Source organism: Melospiza melodia, chromosome 8 (assembly GCF_035770615.1).
Source record: "Melospiza melodia melodia isolate bMelMel2 chromosome 8, bMelMel2.pri, whole genome shotgun sequence".
Classification (NCBI taxonomy): Eukaryota; Metazoa; Chordata; class Aves; order Passeriformes; family Passerellidae; genus Melospiza; species Melospiza melodia.
The window spans coordinates 19,565,997-19,590,032 of record NC_086201.1 but is presented as its reverse complement, the minus strand read 5'-3'; the positions used below and the strand labels follow the sequence as shown (position 1 = coordinate 19,590,032).

At 37.2% G+C, this 24,036-nt stretch overlaps 1 protein-coding gene across 4 annotated transcripts in view; it reads right to left on the bottom strand.

Moving 5' to 3' along the window:
* MYO3B (myosin IIIB) overlaps positions 1-24,036 on the bottom strand; it is a 191,731-nt gene that overhangs the window by 152,204 nt on the left and 15,491 nt on the right. For all 4 annotated transcript variants that reach the window (XM_063162107.1, XM_063162111.1, XM_063162108.1 and 1 more), the window contains 5 exons: positions 14,447-14,630; positions 12,890-13,024; positions 9,625-9,729; positions 9,262-9,361; positions 5,684-5,760 (listed from right to left, as the gene is read on the bottom strand). In XM_063162107.1, coding sequence (XP_063018177.1) covers positions 5,684-5,760; positions 9,262-9,361; positions 9,625-9,729; positions 12,890-13,024; positions 14,447-14,630 — 601 coding nt within the window. The remainder of the gene's footprint in view (positions 1-5,683; positions 5,761-9,261; positions 9,362-9,624; positions 9,730-12,889; positions 13,025-14,446; positions 14,631-24,036) is intronic.

Here is a 24,036-nt window from a genome sequence, read left to right as displayed (position 1 = left end):
TATGACAAGATGAAACTATACTAAATTGCTTCATTGGAATGTATCACTGTACCTGTTTAGAGTTAATTAAAAACATGAAAGGAAAGATGGAGAGGGACTTTTTACAAAAGCATATAGTGACAAATTAAGAGGGAATGGATTCAACCTGAGAGAGCGTAGGTTTAGATTAGATATTAGGGAAAAAGTCTTTGCTGTGAGGGTGGTGAGGCACTGGAACAGTTTGCCCACAGAAGCTGTGGATGCCCCATTCCTGGAAGTGTCTAAGGTCAGGCTGGATGGGGCCCTGAGCAACCTGGTCGAGTGTCCCTTCCTAGGGCAGAGGACTTGGAAAGAGATGATCTTTAAGGTCCCTTCCAACCCAAACCTATGATTCAATAAGCCCAGGTTAGTGATGGGATTATCTTTTCTATGCTGTTGTCCCAATTCAGTATTTAAACTGCACATTAAATGTATTTACAACTAAATTATTTTTCCCAAATTCTAAGACCTGAATACAGCCCTTATTTTAATAAATATTGGCTTCAGCAGAAAAGTTGACAAAAGGTTTTTGCAAAATTGTATTTTTCTCTTTGTATATTTTTAAACTACATTAATGCAAGTTACTTATTAGGGTGCTTTTTTACCAGCTAGTTTTGTTAGTTTTTCATTATATTATGAAGACACACAACTTGGTACTGAAACAATGCAAATATTATTCATTGTTTCAGGATTAGACTTATTTCACATGCACATGATCAGATTTAAAGTTTAAAAAGAATACAAAGGAACATTGGGAAAAGAAAGACAATTTAAGCTATTCACCTACTGTTCTAACACTTTGGAAAATTATTCTGATCCTCAGATGTACTGAATTTTATCCCAATTTTATGCCTTGATTCAGCAGGAGAATGGGAAACTGTCTGGGGCAATCTTACTGATCATTACTTCTGCCTGCCAGCATGGTAACAAATACTCAAAACACAGATTTGAAACAGCTTTAAATGATACTGTGACATCTGAAATATCTCTGAAAATAGGAAAATAGACCCAAGATTTTACCTGTGGTTAACTCATTATTACAGAATTCATATATCTTTACCACAATATCACAGCCTTTCCTACACATGTGTCGTATGTCATAATTCAACACCTAATCCCTCAAAGGATCAACTATGTTTTAATTATGTCCCTTTTAAAATATAAATATACATTCACCAGTGTCATTTTTAGCAGTTATCAATAAAATATAACAGCATATTCCCTGCAGTTTTAAATTATCTTCAGCATCTCTCCAGTTCTTTCTCACTTCAAGTATCTTGTTCTATTTCCATTCTTAAAACTAAATTTGGGCCAAATATGTACATATATCTGTACATGGAGCACATCATCTTGAGTGTGATCACATGGTACATACAGGACAACCAAGAGATTCTATCCAGCCAGGAAGGGCAGGTCCTGCCTGATAAACCTGACCTCCTTTTTTGGCCAGGTGATCTGCTTAGAGGGTGAGGGAAAGGCTGTGGATGCTGTTTACCTGGACTTGATGATCCTTTGACACAACCTCCTAGAGCACACTCCTGGAAAAGCTGGCAGCACAGAGCTTGGACAGGAGCACTCTTTGCTGGGTTAAGAACTGGCTGGAAGGCTGGGCCAGAGAGTGGTGGTGAATGGTGCTGCATCCAGTGGGTGTCTGCCCACTTGTGGTGCCCCCCAGGGATCAGTGCTGGGCCAGTTCTGTTTAATACCTTTACTGATGATCTGATTAAGGGGATTGAGCATGCAGTGCTACAGGCTGGGGACAGAATGACTGGAAAGTGGCCCAGTGGGAAAAGATGTGGGGGTGCTGGTCAACAGCAGCTGAACATGAGCCAGTGCATGCCCAGGTGGCCAAGAAAGCCAGGGGCAATCCTGGCCTGTGTCAGGAATAGTGTGGCCAGCAAGGCTGGGACAATGACTGTCCCCCTGTACTCAGCACTGGTGAGGTCACACCTTGGGTGCTGTGTCCAGTTCTGGGCACCTCAATTCAGAGAGGACATGGAGGTGCTGGAATAGGTCCAGAGAAGGGCAGCAAAGCTGGTGAAGGCTGTGGAGCACAAGTCCTATTAGGAGCAGCTGAGGGAGCTGGGGGTGTTCAGCCTAGAGAAGAGGAGGCTCATCACTCTCTACAACTTGCTGCAAGGAGGGTGGAGCCAGGTGGGGTCAGCCTCTTTTTCAAGGCAATCTGAACCAGGACAAGAGGTCATAGTCTTAAGCTGTGTCAGGGACGGTTTAGGATGGACATTAAGAAGAATTTCTTCACAGCAAGAATTGTGTGATTAAACATAAACTGCCCAGGGAAGTGGTGGAGGCCCAGAAGTGCTTAAGGAAAGTGGCACTCAGTGCCCTGGTCTAGTTGACATAACAGTTGGTCATAGGCTGGACTCAATGATCTCAGAGGTCTTTTCCACCTACTTGACTCTGTAACCCTGTTATTCTATGATATTCTGAGTTTGTTTCAAGAGTCAAGTTTTCAGCTAGATCATGATAATCTACTCATATGTGTGGAAAAAGAAATCTCAAACTCTGCTTGAACTAGATTCTGTTCAGTTGTGCACTGGAAGTTGAAAACAAGACATGTTAATGCTTAAAACCACAGATGTTAACACAGTTCAGTACAAAAGCTTCAAATCTGATTCATCCTGCTAGCACATAACAAAATTTATTTCAGCACAACAGAAGCAGATTTTAGGTAATTTAAGTGTTTGATAACAGGCAGCTTTAAACGCACTAACACTATCCTGCCTTATTTATCTTTTATTGGTATGCTTGTATTCAGTGTTTCAGTTTCTGAGAGTCTACATTTGTAAGCATGAAAAAATATTAATTAGGTTAAACAACAATTATTCATTTTCAGTGAGTCTGCTTTAAAGCTGCTCTCAAACTGACTTATCCTTGTCACGTTCTCTGTTGCTTCCTCACAGCCTAATTTTTACCTGTATTTTCATTTTTCAGCAAAATTTTTGCGAATCACAAGCTCTGCTCAAAACAAATGCTCAAGGACAGATCTTCTTTGTCCTGATACTGCTAAGCAAGCCTCAGAGTCATCAAAAAAAAAGGAGCCAAGATGCTTGAGTCACTCAAATATTAAGCAGTTAAGCTGCTACTTTCAAAGCTGCCAGTAAGAACACTGAGTTGAACACCTTCCTTACACCACCCTCAGACATTGCTATTTTCCTATGAGCTTCTGCTATTTCAAGTACCATGCCATATAACCCCTTTGAAATATTTTGCAAACTTAATCTTAAAAGGTGGTTTTCTTCATTTCATAGACCATTTGTGACCCAGGTTCATCTAGTGATTCCAGTTTTCAGTGTGTTTGTCTCCTGCTTATATCCAGTTATTCCTATCTGTCAGCTTTAAAACATCCTGCAGCATTCTTCTCCAGGTTTTATTTTCTTGGGTTTTACACTGGAAAATATTTCCTGTCAGCTTTATTCTACTCTGAAACACTACTGTAGTCTCTTCCTCCAAGGCAAACTTTTTCATCTCCCCTCTTCACTCCTCTTTCAGATTAAATCCATCCTTCTCATTGCCAGATGAGACCCCATGATTACCTTATGCATTGACTGAGGTACCTATGTTTCACATGTAGATGAAGTCCAATTGCAAAAAAAAAATCCTTCATGCTTTTTATTTCTCTGATTAGTAACATTTCATTTCCATTCAGTTATTTTATGATATTTTGGGGTTTGAAATAAATTCTATCCCATGTCAAAAACCTTTAGGCAGGAAGATTATTTGTAAATGAGTGCAAAAAACTGAGTTAAGTGCCATCCTAGTGTTTACTGACCTCACCACTATCTCATCTAGAAAATACTCTTCCTAATAAACTGTTACCCAAGCATACCTTTTCATTTTCTTTTCGTTTTATTGCAGTCCTAATCTTCCATCTTTCCCATAAAAATTTGGGTGCATATTTTAAAAATACCAGAAAGATCTTCCCAGAAATAAAGTAAATTGCATGCATCCTGCACATCACTTGAAAACTGTCATTTATATGAGCAACTGCAGAGATTTGAGCAAGCATGTTATGCAACCTGTCATTTAAAAGCCATTCCAACAACAGCATAATGGATATCTAAGCACCTTACAGCTGTTGTGCAGATTGGCACACCTATGGAGCCTGGTGTGTCTCACACAGGCATGGAAATGTAATATGGGTTACTATGGTTATGCTACTGGGTTGGTTCTTTTCAAAACAGGAAGAATTCAAAGCTACACCCGTTCCTGTCTGACACGCCAGGTACATAACATACGTTGATTACATGTGTGCTTGTACTTTCAAGTCAAAATTTTTCAGATCAAAATATCTGCTTCTCTCTTTGGCTTTCTGCCACGAGAACAAATATCTTCAACATGGCAGGGAAGATAAATTTGGTATAATTACTGCCCTTGATGGTAATTATTCAAGCAAAACAGAACCACAAAAAGAACCTATTATAATCCATGTTCAATAAAATCTTTCATAATATGCCCACTATTATCTAGAGAAGTATTTTATAGAGGTCTCATTTTAGCAATGTCTCCAACCAAGGTGATTCCATAAATAATGCTTTCACAGTGGTTTCTAAGGTATCTTGTGTCTCCTTTGTGACGTAAACTGGTTGTTATGGAGATGGTGAAATATCAACCACTCTTTGTGAGACTGTGCAAGATCAATTTTAGACCCCTTACTGCAGTGTATTTTCTCTGCTCAGCTATAATCAGCCCTCCTTAGCAACAAAAACAGATAGATAAAAATTATGAAATGTTTTAAAACAAGTGTTTGCACAATACTTTTAACTCTTCAACCTACAGAAGCAGACCTGTGTGCATTTGTAATAGATAAATTCCATTCCAAATTCCCCAAAATTCTCATGGCCTTTAACAGAAAAGAGGCTTGTACTATTACAAAGGCTGAACAACTTACAAACAGACAACTCCTGTTTCAATCCTTGTTTTTAAATGTCATAATCCATATCTTTCAGAAGTACTTTGTGCTCCTTAAAGCAAGGAGTGCAAAGATTGCTATCTTGTAAAGATAAAACACATTGTTGAACAAACTTTACTTTGGTAAAGTATAAACTTGTTCAATAGTGTGTTAAAACCTTTTGGAGCTTCATGAAATAGAAGGCAAAGGGTTATGTCTGGATAATAGTATATAAAATAATGTAAGTAAGGTACTTGAAAATGGGCTAAGCTACCTGTATATTATTTTTACCAATTTTTTAATCTATGCTAGCCCATGTGTCTAAGTTTAAAGGCCCCAGTTAATGATTAAGGCTAAAGAACACATGGGTCACTCAGGGTTTTGCAGTGTGCAAGACTACAGCAAGACTGGAAAGAAGGAATTCCTCCTTCTTCCCCCAGTCTGTATTTACATCACAGACGAGCACCCCAAAATATACAACAATTAACTGGAAAGTAATAACATTCTTAGAACCCTCATTTATTCGTAGATTTGCTGTAATTTTATGGAAACACTACAGAGAAGAAAATAATGGTTATTAGAAATCCATTTTGTATACTCTAATAGTATGTTACTTTTACTGAAAAGAGGACAAGATGTAAAGCAGAAACACAGCCATAAGAGAGGGAAGAAAAGATCCTCTCCTGCCATGGGGAAGTGGCAATAAAGTCTGTATTGCAATGAATGGAGAGAAGCCAGAGAGGCACATTTGCCTACCTCAGGTGCCATCCAAAAGGGGGTTCCCACTGAGGTGTTTCTACGCAGCCTTGTGCTGGTGAGCTGGGCTGAAACACCTACAGCAAAACAGAGAAAGAAACTTGGCTTCAAATTTACTGTCATTTCACTAAGTTTATTTCAAGTATCTGGAAAACAAAATCCAAACCTGTGAGCACAGATGCAGAATGCCTGGCCAAAGTAGGTGTAAATTATTTGTTTGATTGATTTCAGTCTGCTGTTTTCTTCAGTTTATCAGAGATTTTTTTTTTGTGAATGACTCTCAGTTTGAAGCACTTTCATTCAAACTCAAAAATTCCATTGTCACATAAATATCCCAGATTTCTTTCTGCTGTTTTCATAAGTATAAATGGAAACTATTAAAATTACAACTTGACTTTAAAACTTCTGTTTCAGAAATGTACTGCCTGAACATCACAAACAGGGAATTTGTTCATTAGTTCAACAAAACACTTATGCATCTGCTTAAATCTTTCCCTAATGAGAAAAGCTCAGAAGCTCAAGCTCACACTGCAGCTTGTACTTAGGGAATTAAACACATACTTAAAACAAAACATTAGCTTCAGAGCTTTGCTGACTGGGGCTGGACTACTGAAGCACAACTGAAAAAAACCCAAAAGAATTAACTAGAGTGCAATCCAACAACATTAACAAATCAGAATGAACTTTGACAGCAAATCTTCTGTGCTCTGGTCAACATATAATTGAATGAGTTCAGTTCAGTAGCATTCCAATGAGGTGATACAAAAGCCAATATTAACTTAGAAATATATTTTGCTTTAAAATTTTTTAAAAACAAAAGCCACAGAGGTTTGGTCTTTTGGCATTACCCAGAGACAAAAATGAACAGAAACACATATAATATGCATTGACTGCTACCAATAAAAATTAGACTCCTAAGTTAAATTGTTTGATTTCTGATTCCAACATTCAATTTTATATTTGTTTTTAATTTTTCGGTGTAATTGCAAGCCTTCAGTGATTTTGTGAGCACTGCTGGAAACAGTTAAGGGTTAGGACATACAACAAGCCTCTGTTCATTTCACTGTGATCTCTCTGCAGCCACCTTAATTCACAGCTGTTGTCTAGGGATATTCCAAAACAGAATACCAAAGAGCTGAGAGAGGGTGAGCATAAGTACAAATGAATGATAAGTTGCAGACATTTTAGGTCAATTTACTGTGACCATCATTTATTCAAATATATTATGCTGTCAGCAGCCGTTGAGGGAAGAAATGTGTGTTATGTTGAAAAAATAAGCTGTGAAGTCATCCAGTAAAGAAAAGCCTCAATTAAAGATATCTGTGTAACCCTCTCTGTGACCTAATATCCATATGTACAGCCTTGAATATGAAGCAGCCTTTTTAAAATCAAGATTTTGCCTCATTCTCTCGACTGAAAGAATAACATTCACTGAATAGGTCATATTTTAATTTTTTTAACCCCATTGACTTGAATTCTCATTTCTTATTTAATATATCCAATCCTATACTAAATTTAAAATTATTATTTTCTTTTTCTTTTGACATATTTCCTTCCCCACTCACCAAGCAACAAATCTGCTTAACATTCCCACAAAATGGCAGAGGATTATTAGTTCCAGGGATTAACCTAAAAATATCCAAAGCATCCACTGTGTTTGGGTACTTAATCTGAGATCTTTCAATTGTCAGGCATTCCACAAGCCCCAAGTACAGCTATAGCAGATCTCAGCTGCAGTGCAAGAACACACAGTTCTTCTGCAAAGCAGGACTATGTGTTTGAAACTGACTATTGGGAAAATGAGGAACTGCCTTTGATGTAAGTGACCCTCTAGCAGAAGGAGGAATAATCTCCAATTTGACATCATTCAACTTTCTCAACTGCAAGTCCCTTCTCTTCCTGAATTCCTTGGAATTTCACTATTTATCTTCTACTTTCTGCAAAAAAATGAGACAAAACAGTTCTACAAACAATATCCCCTGTGACTCAGTCCCAATTCCCAGAGATGGTTCTGTGGCTATTAGCAGTGGACTAAGACAGGAAAAAGAGCAACTTAATAAAAGCCTGGCACCTGATACTTCTTCAGTCAGAAAGCCCATGGACATATTGGCATTTCTTGGCATTTCCTAACTGTTAAGCAGTAGGGAACACTTGAGATTTAAGTCTCATTTTTTTCTGAGCCTGTCGTATTTGTTGCAATTTTCTAGTGCTACTGTCCTAACATACAAAGTAAGAGAAAACCTCTGAAACCTAAATATAGACTCAGAGACCCATGGGACACCAGAAAGATGGGGAGTCTCAGTTTCACTGAAGGTGCTACTTGGGGGTGGAGCACACTGGCCTGTCTTTAAGGCCTTTAATACATCTGATAAAAACACTTTGCTTTGGGGAGAAAAGCTAGCTTTTCCCATAATGGAGTAAAACCAAAGATTAGACTGCCAAAATTCCCCCAAGTGAGAAGGGATCTTCCTCTCTTCTGTTAGGTCAGGGACTCAACTCCAAGTTTTGCTTCAGGTCATAAGTTTCTCCTAGTACTATTTTAATTGCTGCCTTTATAATTCAAATAATGAAATTTTGTCCCTAGTAGATACTAAGGAATCTCTTTTGTGACAACTTACTTTAGCATCTTCAATACATATGTGTGTTAAATTTATAATACCATGACATCACCAGTACACAATTTTCTTTCCACTGTATAAATTTAATATTTTAAGATTTTTAAAAAATATTATTTGCAGATTTTTTTGACATATCATTCTACCCTACTAACATTTTGTGAACATTTTTCTTTACCTTCATGCACTGCTAAACAAACATGTCATTCATTCATTATTTGCAGTAGCAATTACCTTATGCATTATATGGTTTCATTAATAAATCATATCACTAATGATCTGCTTCTGTTACTTTTAATAAAATTGTCCACTCCCTTGCATACTTATCTGAGGGACAAAAGTTTTGTTTATTTTTTTTTTCTAAGTGTGCATTCAAAGGAATAAAATTTGAACTGTCTTTAAACCCATTGCCAAGTGCCTTTCTACCACCCTCCCTCCCTTTCTCTCTCTTGTTTCTTATGACATAGCCAGACCGGTATGCTCAAATCTAAGAGCAATAATCACTAATTAAATGGATGTTGGGTTTTGGACCCAAGGGACTATTTTACCTTCTGCTCAGAGGGGAAAAAATACGCTTAAGGCTATCAAAACCATTTCAGAAAGAATGTTTCCTTTTCATATGCAAAAGACAGAAAATCTAAATTTAAATTAGGACAACTGCCCTGAAACTGACATTTCTTCTAAAATGCAAAAGAGCTTTGTAAATAAAATGCTAGCTTCAAAATTTTAAAAATTATTAAATTATGTTTAAGCTTTTAAAAATTAAAACTCTATTACTGATTTTTAGTTAGAAGTTTTATGCTTGCTTTAATCAGGTTCCTTTTGCATTTTTCCTTCTTAAAATAATTCTGAGTATGCTTCTGAAAAAGTCTCACTGTGACATTCTGCCTTCCCAGGGGCAAGTGAACAGAGCCTTTGGCTAAACTGCATGTATCAAGAAAATAAAGGGCAAGTGGTCATTACCAAAGTCAACGAGCTTGACTCCACCTTCTGTTGTCAGGAGAATGTTGTTCCCTTTCACATCCCGATGAATGATCCGGTTATTGTGTAAATGCTGAAGGCCCTATATACCAGCAGTAAGAAAAATAAGTTTATTCCCTTATTTAAAAACAATTACCCTGTTATTAAGCAATGTAATGAAGAAAATCTGCACACACTCTACAGAAACAGCTGTCCACTGGATGACATGCCTTTATACAACCCCTGCTGTTGTAACAGCCCATGTGATATTGCTCCCACTCCCACACTCTAGAAATGGAGAGTGTATGTATGCAATAAGTGAATTGCAGCCTCTGCTGCCATTGCAAGCCCAATGAAGATCCTTACCAAGAGAGCCCCATACAAGATGTATGAGATGACAGCTTCATCCAGTCTTCGGCCACACTGCAGCAGGCCCTTGACAAGCTCTGTGACAGAACCTCCATTGCACAGCTGCAAAGGGGGCAGTTGTGAAGAGGGAAAAAAAGCAAGTCCTCAGTTACTCAATATACTTGTTTAGGCTATAAACACCTACCATGCAAAATTGTGCTACAACACAAGTGAGGGAACAATAGAACTCCTTTTATTGGTGATGTTAATATAAATCACAGCAGCCTGAGTAAGGGGAGGGAAGAGAAAACTGAAAATTGTAAAGTTCAATTTATAAAATGCAACAAAAAAGATAAAAATTATATGAACAAGACTGTATCTCAAAAGAAGATTCATAAATCCAATTTACATTATTTGAGTATTTTCACAATACGTGCATTGTCTTTTTGAAAAAATCCTTCTGTGCAAAGGCCAGACAGAAAAGATTGATGCTCTTGATAACTGGGAAGCAACAAATTAGTCATTTTAAACTTTCACTCCATCAATGCTCCTGATGGCAGGCAATATAAAATAGATAGAAGCCATATATCTATACTCAGATTTGATGCCATATACTGTCAACAACAGAGAAACATTCTAATCTAGAGAAGCAGCTTCTTGCAAGCATTTTCTACTAATTGGCTCCTAAACATCAAAAGAGGAGGAGAAAAGGTAAAATTAGAATCTTTGAAAACCTGTTGTCATCCACACCTTAAGTTTACTGTCCATACCATTCTAAGCAGGTATTGATATCCATCCTTTCTCCTCTCTCTTTCCTTTAATTACCTTGATATTCACAATTGTTTGACCAAAAAAGAAAAAGATGGGAGAATTGACTGCCTTTCTTTTGCTGAATTTTCTCATCTATGCTGGTTTGTGGCCAGCACCCTTACCAATGTTCCTGCCAGAGAATCACATGCATTTCAACACAAGTTCATTTAACATTATCAGTTTAAAATACCACAGCATAAATCAGGAAAATAGTATGAAGTTATACAAACTCTCAAGATTTTCATCTTTCAAATAGCTTTTATGAAAGAATGTGCATCAATTCAACCACTAATTTCTCTTATATGCTAATCCTTTCCTTACCTTATTACTAACTTCCCCTTGCATTAAAAAAAAATTCACTAGACTAGAAATTTGAGTTAATGGAAAAGGACCTTGAAGCAAAATTTCATCAATTAAAATATTGACAAATTCTGTAGGAATTTGGCTTTAGTTTTTAATTCATTAGCAGGGAATGTTTTTCTTATATTTCATAAATTTGTGGGATCGTTCAAGTCAGCATCAACGATCAAAAGAAACTTGATGTATTTACATGAAACTGCATGTTATTCTTCCCATGGTTAACTATTTGCTGACAAGTCATTAAGCTAAAGTTTTCTTTGTATTGCTTTCATTGCATTAAATTTTCTGTTTAGACAGACTATACTAAATTTATCTCTAGCCTACAAATAAAATATATAAAAGTATGCTTGAACTTAAAAAAAACCCAACTGGTTGCAACTGAAAAATAATACAGACTGACAGCTGTTTGGTAGGATATGGTAAAGGAATGCCTGACTCAAAAATGTATCCCACAAACACTACTGCAGCTGTGCCACTATTCTTGAAACTCAGCAAAGATCTCAAACAAAATGAATCTGACACCTTCATTACCACTTTACACCTAATGGTAATACTTCAACAGGTGTAGAGATGCACATTTATATGATAAAGTTGAGAAGTTTGCTTTACATTTGTCCAAGACTTGCATCATCATAAAAATACTTAAGGTGTCACTTTTGCCAGCCTTCCTCATCACAAACATTTATCAAAGTGAAGTTCCTGCTTGTACTGAGTAAACATGGCAAAATTGTGCCTGAAAGGAAAAAAAAAAAAAATCCATCTTTTTATTACAAATTTTGGAAGTCACACATCAAAAAACTGTATTTCATCAAAGACTCAGGGATCAAAGTCTGAATACTTTGTATATTCCCTTTTACTGAAATGAGTCATTAATTTATAATATCACACGTCACTGTTATGCATGGATAAATATGCTGTAAATTCCAAGGCAAAGAATAGTTTGGGTTGTCTGATAAATTGTTCCATATAAGAAAAACACACTTTTCATAATGTCAAATTTCTTCCAAAATCTGGATTATATGTACCAAAAGTCACCTGAAATGCATACTGATAAAATACACCCACAACTTGTTTGAATTCTACATTCAGTTTTATTTCAGAGTATACGAGGATTTTGTTCCATAAAATTCTGTCATTTGGCACTTCATCTTTGGCACAAGACTCTTTTATTAAAAAAGAAAACAAAGGAAATCAAGCCCAAACTCAACACAAAGATAGCATGCACACAAAAAAAACCAACACCAAATCAAAAATACTAAGGTCACTTGTCAAAAGTTACTGAAATTTAAGAGGAAACACATTCAAAAGTTTGCAGTTATTCAAGCTGCATACTGCTCCAGTACATAAAAGTTAGATATTCTACTGGGATTCCACAAGTTGTAGTGGAAATAAAGATTCCCCATTCAAGAACGGGGAGTGGAATTTTTAAAACAATCAATAATTAAAAAGTGAGTCCTAGCTTTTACCAGTCTAGTGATGAAGGAAAGAAATGCTTGAATGGTTTTCCTGTGCAGAGTTCTGCATCAATTAAGCCTAGAAAGAAATCCTCATTTTACAACCACCTTTGGCAGTCACCTAACTTTGGTGGAAACAAGACCACCAAAATACATTTGACACTGTAAGAGTACTGATTGGCACTGAACAAGAAGAGTGAATAGAAGCCATTTCTGTTGCTAGGTTTCCAACAACCAGCCTCTAGTTTAAAATTACCATAGAAGAGACTTTCTCATTACACTTTCTCCGTTCACTTTTGCAGTAGGCAGCTTATTTGTTAACTACCCTCCACGTCACTACTTCATCATGCTTTGCACTCTCCTCTAATGCTTGAGTTCTCCAAAAAGTTCAAATAAATGTCTTATCTAATGTTTCCTCTAACAAGAAAAAAAAAGAGCTGCTTATTTTGGAGGCATGATGTAGCAACTCAAAGAGAAATTAAATGCAAGACCATTTCCGATTAAACACATTTTGAAGTTTGGATGTGATTTTCAACAGTAGGCTAGGACGCATCATCCCATCAGAAAATCATGAAAGCCTGTGACTCTTTTAGCAATAACAAACAAAAATCCAACCACATATGCTAAGGTAAGATGTAATATTGTCAAAATGTTTTTACCTCAAGTACTAGCCACAGCTGTCCTCCCACATATTGATCTGCTTTGTAAAACATTCCATAAAATCTAACAACGTTAGGATGATTGGGAAGAAACTGCAAAATATTATATTCAGCTTCAATTTCTTCATCTACATCCTAAATAAAAAACACAAACATACAGAACATACAAATACAGTGACTCCAAATAAAGCAAGAACAAACTGTCATGGATAAAATGAACTAATTTCTCTTAGTTTGTACTTTTAAATAGTTTTACTTTAATGCAGCTAAAAGTACACAATACTGGACATTTAATGCATATAGAATTGTGACAATTGTGCTCTTCTTATACATAAAAAAGTAAAGCCTGTGTAAATCAAGCAGTTATTCCTCAAGAATTCTTTCTGTACATAATATACTTAATAAGATAATTAAAAATTATAATTAACTCTGCTCAGTTGAGCAAGAAATTTACACATGTTTGCCTTTTAACCTGTTTTTAATCATGCATACTTTTAACATGTGAGCTAAACTTAAATACAAGAACCATTGATTTATTCCTTTTTCTATGGTCATCAGATAGAACTAAACAGAGAAACATTTCACTAAGCCTCAAAGGAGCCATCAATAAAATCAAATATATCTTATGATGAATGACATACACCAGAAACAATGAAAGAGACACAAAACAACCACCCATGAAATAGGAAAAGGTTACTAGGTACTTGTTAATGAAAGAATTCTGTGACAGTTACAAAATAATGTTTATACCAGCACACAGGCCACAACTCAGAACAGTGCTTAAGCGCTCAAACTCTGCTCATTTCTGCACCGACTTGGCTATTAGAAAATGTAAACCTGTGCCTTCCTCAGATCCATACAAGAGAAAACCACAATGGATTTCAGTTGTGGTTGATGACAGAAACATAACATTTTTTAGTAAATATTTCAGCCCAGCTATCATGATCAAACTCCAGCTTGATACAACCTGAACAGCTGTCAGTTAAATCTTCCATGGAAAAATAGGGCCTTGGTTCTCATGGGAAGCTAGGCATTTAATACCCACTAAACCAGAGCTGAGGATCTGGGATGTCTGCTTCTCTTTTCATCTTCATTATTGCCTCACACTATTATCTGCTTATAAAAGGTAACTGTAAAATATCATAAAGTTCACAGTGTTCCTATGATGTGAAAATTAATTCTTTTATGGAGTACACAGAATAAAACAAGAACATTAAGGTTAACTGCATCTTGTATATTCCCTGCTACAGTGGGCCCTATGAGGAATGCTTCTGTGGCATTCCTCAGGATTTGCATGCTCCAAGCAAAGATAACTAAATTTGTAGCAGAAGAATTACATGGATCTAAAACAGAAACTAGGCAAATGCTGTCCTCAGATAAGATGATGAAATTCTAAGTTGCCATTCAGTTGCTGGTACTAAACTCCTCCTGTAAATGCATTCTGTAAAACTGTTCCCTTCTGGATGTTCTCAATATGTTACACATTTGATATACATTTCAAGTTTAAGAATTCTTTTAAATTAACATTGAAGTTACAGTTTAACATTTTTTACTTACACTGACAGGATCCAGAATCTTTACTGCTGCCAAGCTTCCATCTTTCTTATTAGCAACCTTATAGACTTTACCATAAGTGCCTTTCCCAATGGTCTCTATAATTTCCCAGGTATCTGAGGGATCAGCTAATGATTCTAGTCCAATCATACTGGAATTATATTGAAACAATCCATACAATGGCTTCCTGGAAAATAAAGCAGACATACAGACAGCGGGAAGCCCTAAGTAACTTGGTACTAAAGAAGGCATCCTATGATAAAGAAATCAAATATTGTCCTAATTTAAGAAGAAATAGAGATAGAACCACAAATGAAAACCAGACAGAAATGTAAGATCACTCAATGGAAAGAAAACACTGGAGACTGCTTCTTCTTCCTTAGTTTAGTGTATTATTTGCTCCAAACATTGTCCCATATGTAGCACCATTCTAAACACATTTTAGACAAAATCTACCCTTCCCTTTACTGCACACCTTTCAATGGACATTTTACACAACTGAATTAACACAGCTCATTAAATGAGGTCCTATTTCTGGTTTTAAAAAGCCATGTCAGGGTATTTCCATAAACTTGTGTAATGCCCCCTGGAGATTGCCAGACAGGCATTCAGTAGGTACAGCCTCATAATAGCTGATATATATAAAACAGGGCTACATACAGCTAACAGAAGTTAAGACTTGGCTGGTTGGTATCAAAATACAAGCCAACTTGAAAATGAGCAACAGGTACATCACTGGTGTGATCTATCACTGTTGGGCTGTTTCTCAACAACTGCACTTGGCTCTCTGTCAGTCAGTCAGTGTGCTATGGTCTGTTACACTGGCTAAACACCTCAGCAGATCTTCAGGTGAGGGGCCTTGTTTCTCCAGATACTCCTGAGTGGATCCTGCAAAGGGACCACTGCAGCCTATGCAAAGGGTGCCTTTTCACCCTGGAATTACATATATGGTAAATTCTGGAAATTAGAAAAATGACAGTACCATTTTAGGATTTCATGTAAAGTAATAGTAGTTCATCTTGTCCCTGAACTGGAATAAAAGAAAGGAAAGATTAAATTTAAGATGGTAATAACTTAACTTTCCCATATTAATCATTATTAGAGAAGCTCACTGGTTGATGGCTTCTCTGAGGAAGAAAATTTTTTGCCCACTTGGTGGCTGTCAGTAGGTATATTAGCTATCTGTGTGCTTAACCAGGAGATGCAAAGTCCAAGTGTGTCCAATCATAAGAGTGTGCTAGTGACAAAGGCAACTGAAGGCAACACCATCACTATCTGCAAAAGTTCCCAATCTTTGGAGATGGACAAACAAGCACCTCAAACATACATTTATATTTTAAGGTTTCAGCCATTTCTTTCTAAGCACACCTGATAGCTGCAAATCTGCCTGAAATAATTTTTAAAACTTGCTGTCTTACCTCTTCACCATTTCTAGCATCAGTGATAACCAGAGAAAACCTCTACTTCCCTCCTTGATAAACCTGTATTTGCACCAAAGCTGATGCCAAATAATATATGAAACTGCTCTGGTCTCTTTACCAAAAGAAGGCCAAAAAAAAAAAGAAGAAAAAAAGGGGAGCAAGGTAAAAAAAAAAAAGCCAGAATCATTATAATTTATCTGCTATAATAATGTAAGTTTTTAGGACAGCTCCTCAGTATTTGATCCAATCCAGCATGCTGCAAATAAAGAACAGTATTCTGAACACATAAACCTAGTACATTAACAGAGAAGGAGGTGAGCTGAAAGACTTCTCTGAAATCAGTGAACAGACTGTACTACATGCATTGAAACAGCAGCTACAGATATGGAGCTCCTGATATGCCAACCTCAAGAACAAGTTTTGCTTGCAGGGTGGGTGTGGTGGAGAATACAAAGATGGGAACAGTTGCATGTCACAAAAAAAAGCAACACAACAAGGTATTGAACACATGGTTTTAATGCTTTAAGTAAAATGCTAAAGACATTCATGTGAAAAGAAAGAGAAGAGAAGAGACTGGAAATAGCTTTGATACAACCTTACAAGGAAAACAAAAACAGATTGAAAATAAGATCTCTGTAACTATGAGAACTACCCTATCACACAGATTTGCCAGAAAATTATGCATGGCACTCTTTGTACCAACACAATATTATGATGTGTCCTCAAAGCAATTGTTGTGGATAAATACATCTTTCCTTAAAAAAAGAAAAAAATCTTTTGCCATTGTCTGCTCTTGTTCTGAAAATTATAACCCTTAAAATGGTATTTCCAAACATCTAATTTCATTTACAAACATTTCATTTACATGAACATTTCTTTGTACCAGAAGACAATGTTGGCAAAATAAAATCTAATGCAAAATTTTTACAGATGGAATCATGATGGATGACTGAAAAAAAATTTTGGTGAGCATTTTAGTGAATTGTGATAACATGGCAGCATTTACAGATGGTATATTTATGCATTACTTGTAATCAGAGATGTGAAATTTGTACCATAAGCCTGCTTAAACCAAAACAATCTCCTCTTGAAATCAAGTAATGTATCTAAATAAGGCTCTACACCTGTCATCAGTAAAAGTACCTTTTGCATCTATGACATCATTGCATTCCTACAGAAGTCATTTTACAGTACAAAAAAGCAAAAGAATAGTATCTGCTATATCTTCAATAATGTAAAATCTGGATTTAAAAAACCTGAAATCACCAAAAAATGTAAACATTATGGGGAATGGCTGAAGTTGTGAAGTAAGGTTGTGCTTTTCTTTTGCTATTTCCTGATTTGTTAAGCTTCAGAAATTAAAACATCCTTATTTTAACAAAGGCTGCCATTCACTTTTTATTTATATGGTGAAAAGTTATGTATGAACCCAACCACTTCTGCAACAACAACACATTCAGAAGACCTTAACACTAAAATATTGCACCTGAAATTTATTTATGAAAAAACTTCTCCTTTTACTCCCCTCACATAAGGCCTCACATAGCTCTGGGCTTTGAAATGATGTACAAAGATTGGCTTCTATCTGTAAAAAACTCAGCAGTACCCTCCCCAGAAGAAGCCTCAACATATTAGAGACCTACCAATTACAAATATTTCTGCCATCAGTTATAGAAAACTTCTCAGTAGTTAAATTTGTTTCTTCTAGGAAAGCAAAATAGACAATGCCAGATACTAAAAAAACTACATTTTGGCAATTAATTCTACTGGCTAGGGAACATATTACACAAAGCTATTTGGGACTGCACATGTTTATGCAATTTGAGGCAGGACTACATGCCACCAACAAACCCCTAGTGCTCTACCCTGTTTTGCACACTTGGGGAAAGGCAGAATGAAAGCACAAGGCCAACCTGATGGAGTCTACTCAAGCTGCTCTGAGGGACAAAGAGCATGATTTTTTTCTTCTAAGAGAGAGTAACTTAAATCTTGAAAAAGCTGACCAACCAAGACAAACAATAGGATTAGACAAATATTTCTTAATAGGCTTCAGCCACTGACACCGTTTCTTTCTTTTATCCATGAAAAGAGATATTCCCCATCAAAGCAAATTTCATGATTCTCTCATAACACCTGAATACTTCTATTTTGTAAACCTTTACTGTCAGAACAAATTAAATCAGACCAGGCATGACAGACTAACTTAAATGGCAGTCAGGAAAATGTGCAAGCAACATTTTTCTACTTTTAAATAAAATACTTTCCTTGAAGATCAACATTAGAATCAATGACTGGATATTATCATCCCTTATCAGTATCCTCATGATAAAGTGACTACATGTATTATGTACATCTTATAAGATACCATAAAAAAAGTACAGGTTACAGACAGTGCACAAATCACTTTTCCATCTGTGAACCACAGCCTTTCAACTGTATTCCATGGCTCTAAACAGCCTCAGAAAAGCCATCTAGAAAAATACGTGGCGTCCCAGAGGTTCTACTGGGATACTCGTGCCTAGGTTGTGAAAACAAAACAAAAAATTCCAAACTCTATATTCAACGTGCAAATATTGTTAATGAGATAATTACAACTGGAATAAAATCAGCAATTTCTCCTCACAAATTCATTATCACAGCTCTCCTCCTCAAAAATTACAGGAAGAAAAGGGACTCACAAGCCAGAGAAACAGCTTTACAATTATTGTTCTATTTTCACTACCGCTTCACTCAACTCCTACACACAACAGTGAACCCCTTCTGCTTTCCAAAATGCACCCTCTTCTACTTACAGCAAGAGGCATTATCTATAGAGATTGCAGAATTAGTAAGAGTCTCACTTCAGCCTGGTGCTTTCTAACAATCATGATACACAGTACTAGAGAGTTGTGAGTTCTCTCATAGCTGGTAGGGACATGATAGCAATACCAGCCAATACCAGTGAAAGTAGTGAAAATCCTGCTTCCATACAAATAACACATAGACAGGGCTCCTCTCTGCAATGTTCCATTTGTCTCAGCCCTCTTGTCTCTCTCATGAAACAGCTGGCTTCAGTAAATGCAGTGTAAATGCACTTCTGGCATTGACATGCACTGTGGAAGAGTAACAATGACATATTCAAAAGTAAGGTATTTCACTCTTTGCAGAGAACTCCGTACTGCTCCCAGGACACTAAATTGTAACTCCTTGGCAGAAGAATTCAGAAGGTGAAGTTGACATTATTAGCTACAGCCTCACCTAGCCATGACAGACCCTATTCTGCTAGTAGGGGTCACACACAGACAGCTACCTCAGAAGCAATTGTTAGAGGAATTAATGAACCAACAAAAGGCACAAGAAAATCAATAGTCAGAACAGCATCCTCTGCTACTCTCCTCCTGCTATTTCTCACTGGCTACGTTAAAACAAAGAGAATGTCAATATCTTGAAATTAAGCATACAAAAAAAATCTATGAAGACACCATCCTATAACTGTTCTCAGCTGGACCCAGAGAGAGAGACTGCAGAATGTGCTGTGGATAGTTTTTTTGAGATGAAAGTTAATGATGGAAGAAGATGAAGGAGAAGGATAAAAGCATGTTCAAAAGCTATTATCGATGCTATAAAACTTATAAACAAAAAAGAACCATACTTTAGCTGATCACATATTTTCACTAGGCAAACATAAGGCACAGAACAAGACAACCAGAATAGAACTGCTGTTATTTATAGATGAAAGGTAGATCTCTGAGAACACTCCAGCTAAATTCAGTTCACAGAACAAGTCTCACTTGAATACACAAGCCATGAAATCAACTCTGGGTGCTCAAACTGGAAACAGAAAGAACGTAAGTGGGAATACATGTTCTCTCTTTCCACATATTCTAACTTAAAGTTTTTATTATTTGTGCTTACATACATTCTCTTTGTCTACATAAAGTCCTTTAAATTCAGGAGTATCTTCATTATTTTCTCTTCTTTTGTTTCCTTTGTATGGATGGACTAGATACTCCAGGCTTTTACACTTGCAGTACTAGCCACAGAGCCAGAGTTGAGTGACGACCAGTGGCAAAGGATTGTGTCTGGATGCCAGCTCTGAGGAAAGCATTGTGATTATTTACCCCCCTGTCTTGTCTATGCTTCCTGACCACGAAACCAGCTACTGACCATCATGGCACAGAAATCTAAATGTCACCTAGTCCTCTAGAAATAAAGAGAACAAAGAACACTCTAGTCAAATGGTAAAAATTCATACCACCACTCCTAAATCAGTTCTGAAGTGAAGGTGCTTCTAAGATCATAACCTTAACTCCAATTTTTGGATCAAATATTTGACTCTAAACCAGAAAACTCTTCATTAATATCCTGGAAAATCTATGGTAGGAAATATATATGTGCCTAGTCCAGACAACCCAGCACACGTTTTCACTTAGATTCATTGCATAATAATGTGTTGCATTACAAATGTTTGTAAGTAAACTTGTGTTGGACCCTTATATTTATGAGAGCAACATTAACCTTTGTCCAATAACGTTTGATCATTTTTGTATTGTCCATATAAATCAAACTACTCAGGGCAAGGGGTGAATGCATTACCCTGACCAGCCAGTTTCATTAACAAACAGATCCAGGATGCATAAAGGTAAAGGTCAAGTACAGCTTTGGCCCTGACCAGCTCAGGGTGTGCATTTTCAGTCTTTTCAGCAGGACTGTGTCAGATCAGGAGGCACTCCTAACTCCATTGGTAAGTCACAAAACAGAAATCAACAAAAACTTCCACTGAAATCTTGAGTACCACTGAAAATAAAGTCCCTGGTCATTCACAAAGAGCTACAATTCATTAATTTAAATGCTAATAATCAGTTCCATATCTTCAACTCCAAGGACCAAATGCTGAATAAAATCCTGTATCTAGTCATTTAGCATTATTATAAATTAATTAAACATTATTAAGCAGAAATTATTTTCCAAGACCAGATCCAAATATCTGAAAGCCTGTTAAGAAGAACAGGTCAAACAATCAATTCTGATTACTGGTGCTCCTATTGCAGAAATGCTATTTACATTAGCTATTGAAATAGAATTCCAACAAGCTAAATACACTAAAGCAGTTACAAATAACTAACATCTAACACATCACCTCCATCTCAGGCTGTGAACTCAGCACTAAACTAAAGCTTATAATCTCATGACCCCATTCAGTTACAAACTGCAGGTGGCAGATCAGGTGGCTACCAGGTACACTCCCCATGCAGGAAAAATCAATACCTGAGAAGGTTTTCTCTGCGTCCTTTGGTAGCAATTTAGCAGGGCAAACAAAATGCACGTGTTAGTGCTAAAATGGAAGGATGAAGGGCTGCAACAGAATGGTGACCCACAGACCAAAACCAGGCTCTTCACTGCAGTGTTAATGAGAAAGTTTGATAAGCTTCGTGCATGGACGAGGAAGAAGAAATCTAAGACAGATGTAGGAGAAACCTTGGAAGAAAATAACTGCAACCTTACATTAGTGACCTATTTTCTGAAACCAGCTTATCTTATATTGGATTTCTGTCCTGCTAAGCATATCAGAATTCTTCAGCACCAAGCCAGCTTCCTCACAGGAAGAGCTTGTTTCAGCCATGCTGCACAGAACTGTGTTTCATGCACTGGTTTTCATGCCCAGTATTAGACAACAGTAGTGTGTGTAGTATCTGTTAGCTTAAGATGCAGTCATGGAGCTACAAATAAATTGGTCCAATCCTAACAGCTTCACTTCATTAATGCTAAAGATCGTTGTGACACTAATTGATACTGAGCTTGATCTATTTAACAAGTCTTTTACAAGCAGGAGCTGAAGACTTAAAGCCACTTTGTCATTCACACAGAGTGAGCAATAACTACTTAATATTTTGAAGGGATCTTCCTATTGTTTCACAATATACCTTAATTGTATAATGCAATCAATCATAATCCGTCACCATAATTCTCCAGTATTTATTTTACAGCAGTTTTATTCTAATGCAGATTTCAATAAGTAGAGATACTCTCTTTTATCCATAAGAAAAATAATAAACTATTAATCATGATATGAAGACTCTCCCTTAGTGCTGACAATGACTTCTTGCTTAGGATGAAGCATTTTCATCAGTGAGCTAGTTGTTATGCATTACCAGCTTGTGTGCAGTAGCCTAGCGTGACACCAATTTGCATAATTTCTCTCCTCTAACAAGCTTCAAAAATAATAATAGGCATATGAGAAAGTCCATTATTTTAAACTTATTTCAGCAGCTATCTTCAAGGAGCAGTTATCAGAAGAAGCTCTATAGAATTAAGTTTAATAAATTATAAATGTATTATTTGGGTTATGCTTACTGGGCCTATAGCCATGTACATTGAATTCTGTAACAAAGACCAAGGCAAAACCACAAAGCAATTGGCTTGACATCTTCCCAGACAAGAGGCAGGACTGGGATACTAAGCAAGTTTGCAGATGATACAAAACTGGGAAGAGCTGCTGACTCCCTCAGTCAGGGAGGCCCTGCAGAGAGACATCAACAAATTAGAGGGCTGGGCAATTATCAATCATATAAAGTTTAGCAAGGGAAAGTGTTGGATTCTGCACCTGGGATTGGGCAACCCTGGATGTACAGACAGACTGGGGAATGAGGTGCTGGGGAGCAGTGCCACAGAGAGGAACCTGGGGGTCCTGCTCACTGGCAGCCAGGAAGGCCAAGCATGTCCTGTGGGCATCAGGCACAGCATGACCAGCTGGGCAAGGGAGGGATTGTCCCGCTCTGCTCTGGGGCTGCCTCACCTCCAGTCCTGCAGTTTTAGCCACCACAATGTAAGGTATTAAACTACAGAGAAATGTCCAAAGAAGCACAATAAATATGGGGAAGGGGCTTGAGGGGAGCTGTATGAGGAGCAGCTGAGGTCACTTGGCCTGTTCAGCCTGGAGAAGAGAGACTGAGGGGAGACCTCATCACAGATCTACAACTTCCTTGCAAAGGGAAGAGGAGGGGCAGCACTGATCTCTTCTCTTGGTGACGAGGGACAGGAGCCAAGGGAATGGCCTGAAGTTGTGTCAGGAGAGGTTTAGGTTGGACATCAGGAAAAGCTCTTTCACCTAAGAGGTGGTCAGGCTCCCTGTGGAAGTGGTCACAGCACCAAGCCTGACAGGGTACAAGAAGCATTTGGACAATGCTCCCAGGCACATGGTGTGGCTCTTGGGGATGGTGCTCTGGAGGACCAGGAGCTGGGCACAATGACACCTGTGGGTCCCTTCCAACTCAGTATATTCTGTGATTCTGTGACTGTCTAAAGGTAGCTGGACAATGCCAGTACCCACTGCTGCTCACAGTGAACTTGAAAATCATACCTGTGTATGTTATTCAATAATGCTTTATTCTACAGGGAGTTATAAAAACAACTTTTTTTTCTGATCTGAACCCAAAAGAGACCTTACCTCTTATTAATATTAAGATAAAGCAAGAAGAATAATGTCTTAACATACCTATATAACTACTGGTGGACCTTTTCTTATCTTCCTGGCTTATGCGTTTCTACACTGGGAATACCAAATAATATTGCTGCAATTTTCCAATTCTCTCAGAGAGTAATCCAGTAAAATGTCTGGCCATATGAATTTGAAGAGCAATTTAGATCTTGGTCCACTTTACTACACCTTCTGATATATGGTCATCAATAAGAAAGATCTGATTTATCTTTATCACACAAGTCTACACAATTGACATTTAAGCCTGATGTCCACTAATACAAAAACACACCACCAAAATACTCAACTATCTTATTAAGTGAAAAGATACAAGCATCCCAGGAAAAACAATAGATGCCAATACCAACAGGAGCAAAAATTCTCAGAGCTTGCTCCTGTCAGCTATTTCACACTGAGGAGCACTAATCAATTTCAATTCCTACTGATTCAGGGGATTTGAAGGAGATTAATGCCTCCAAGAGCTGAGATCTTGAAGAGAAACAATTTAATAACAACAAAATTGTCCATGAACTTCCAGAATAGAATTTAAACACAGAATAAAGAACCAAACTAGCCTCTCCCCCAGATTAACTCTTGGGTTGCTGCAGATCGTCTGGAAGAAACTTAAGAGAATTCCTGAAGTTATTTTACAAAGAGAAAATATGACAGGTAAGAATGCTGTATCACACACTGGGTACAGTAACTATGACCTAGAA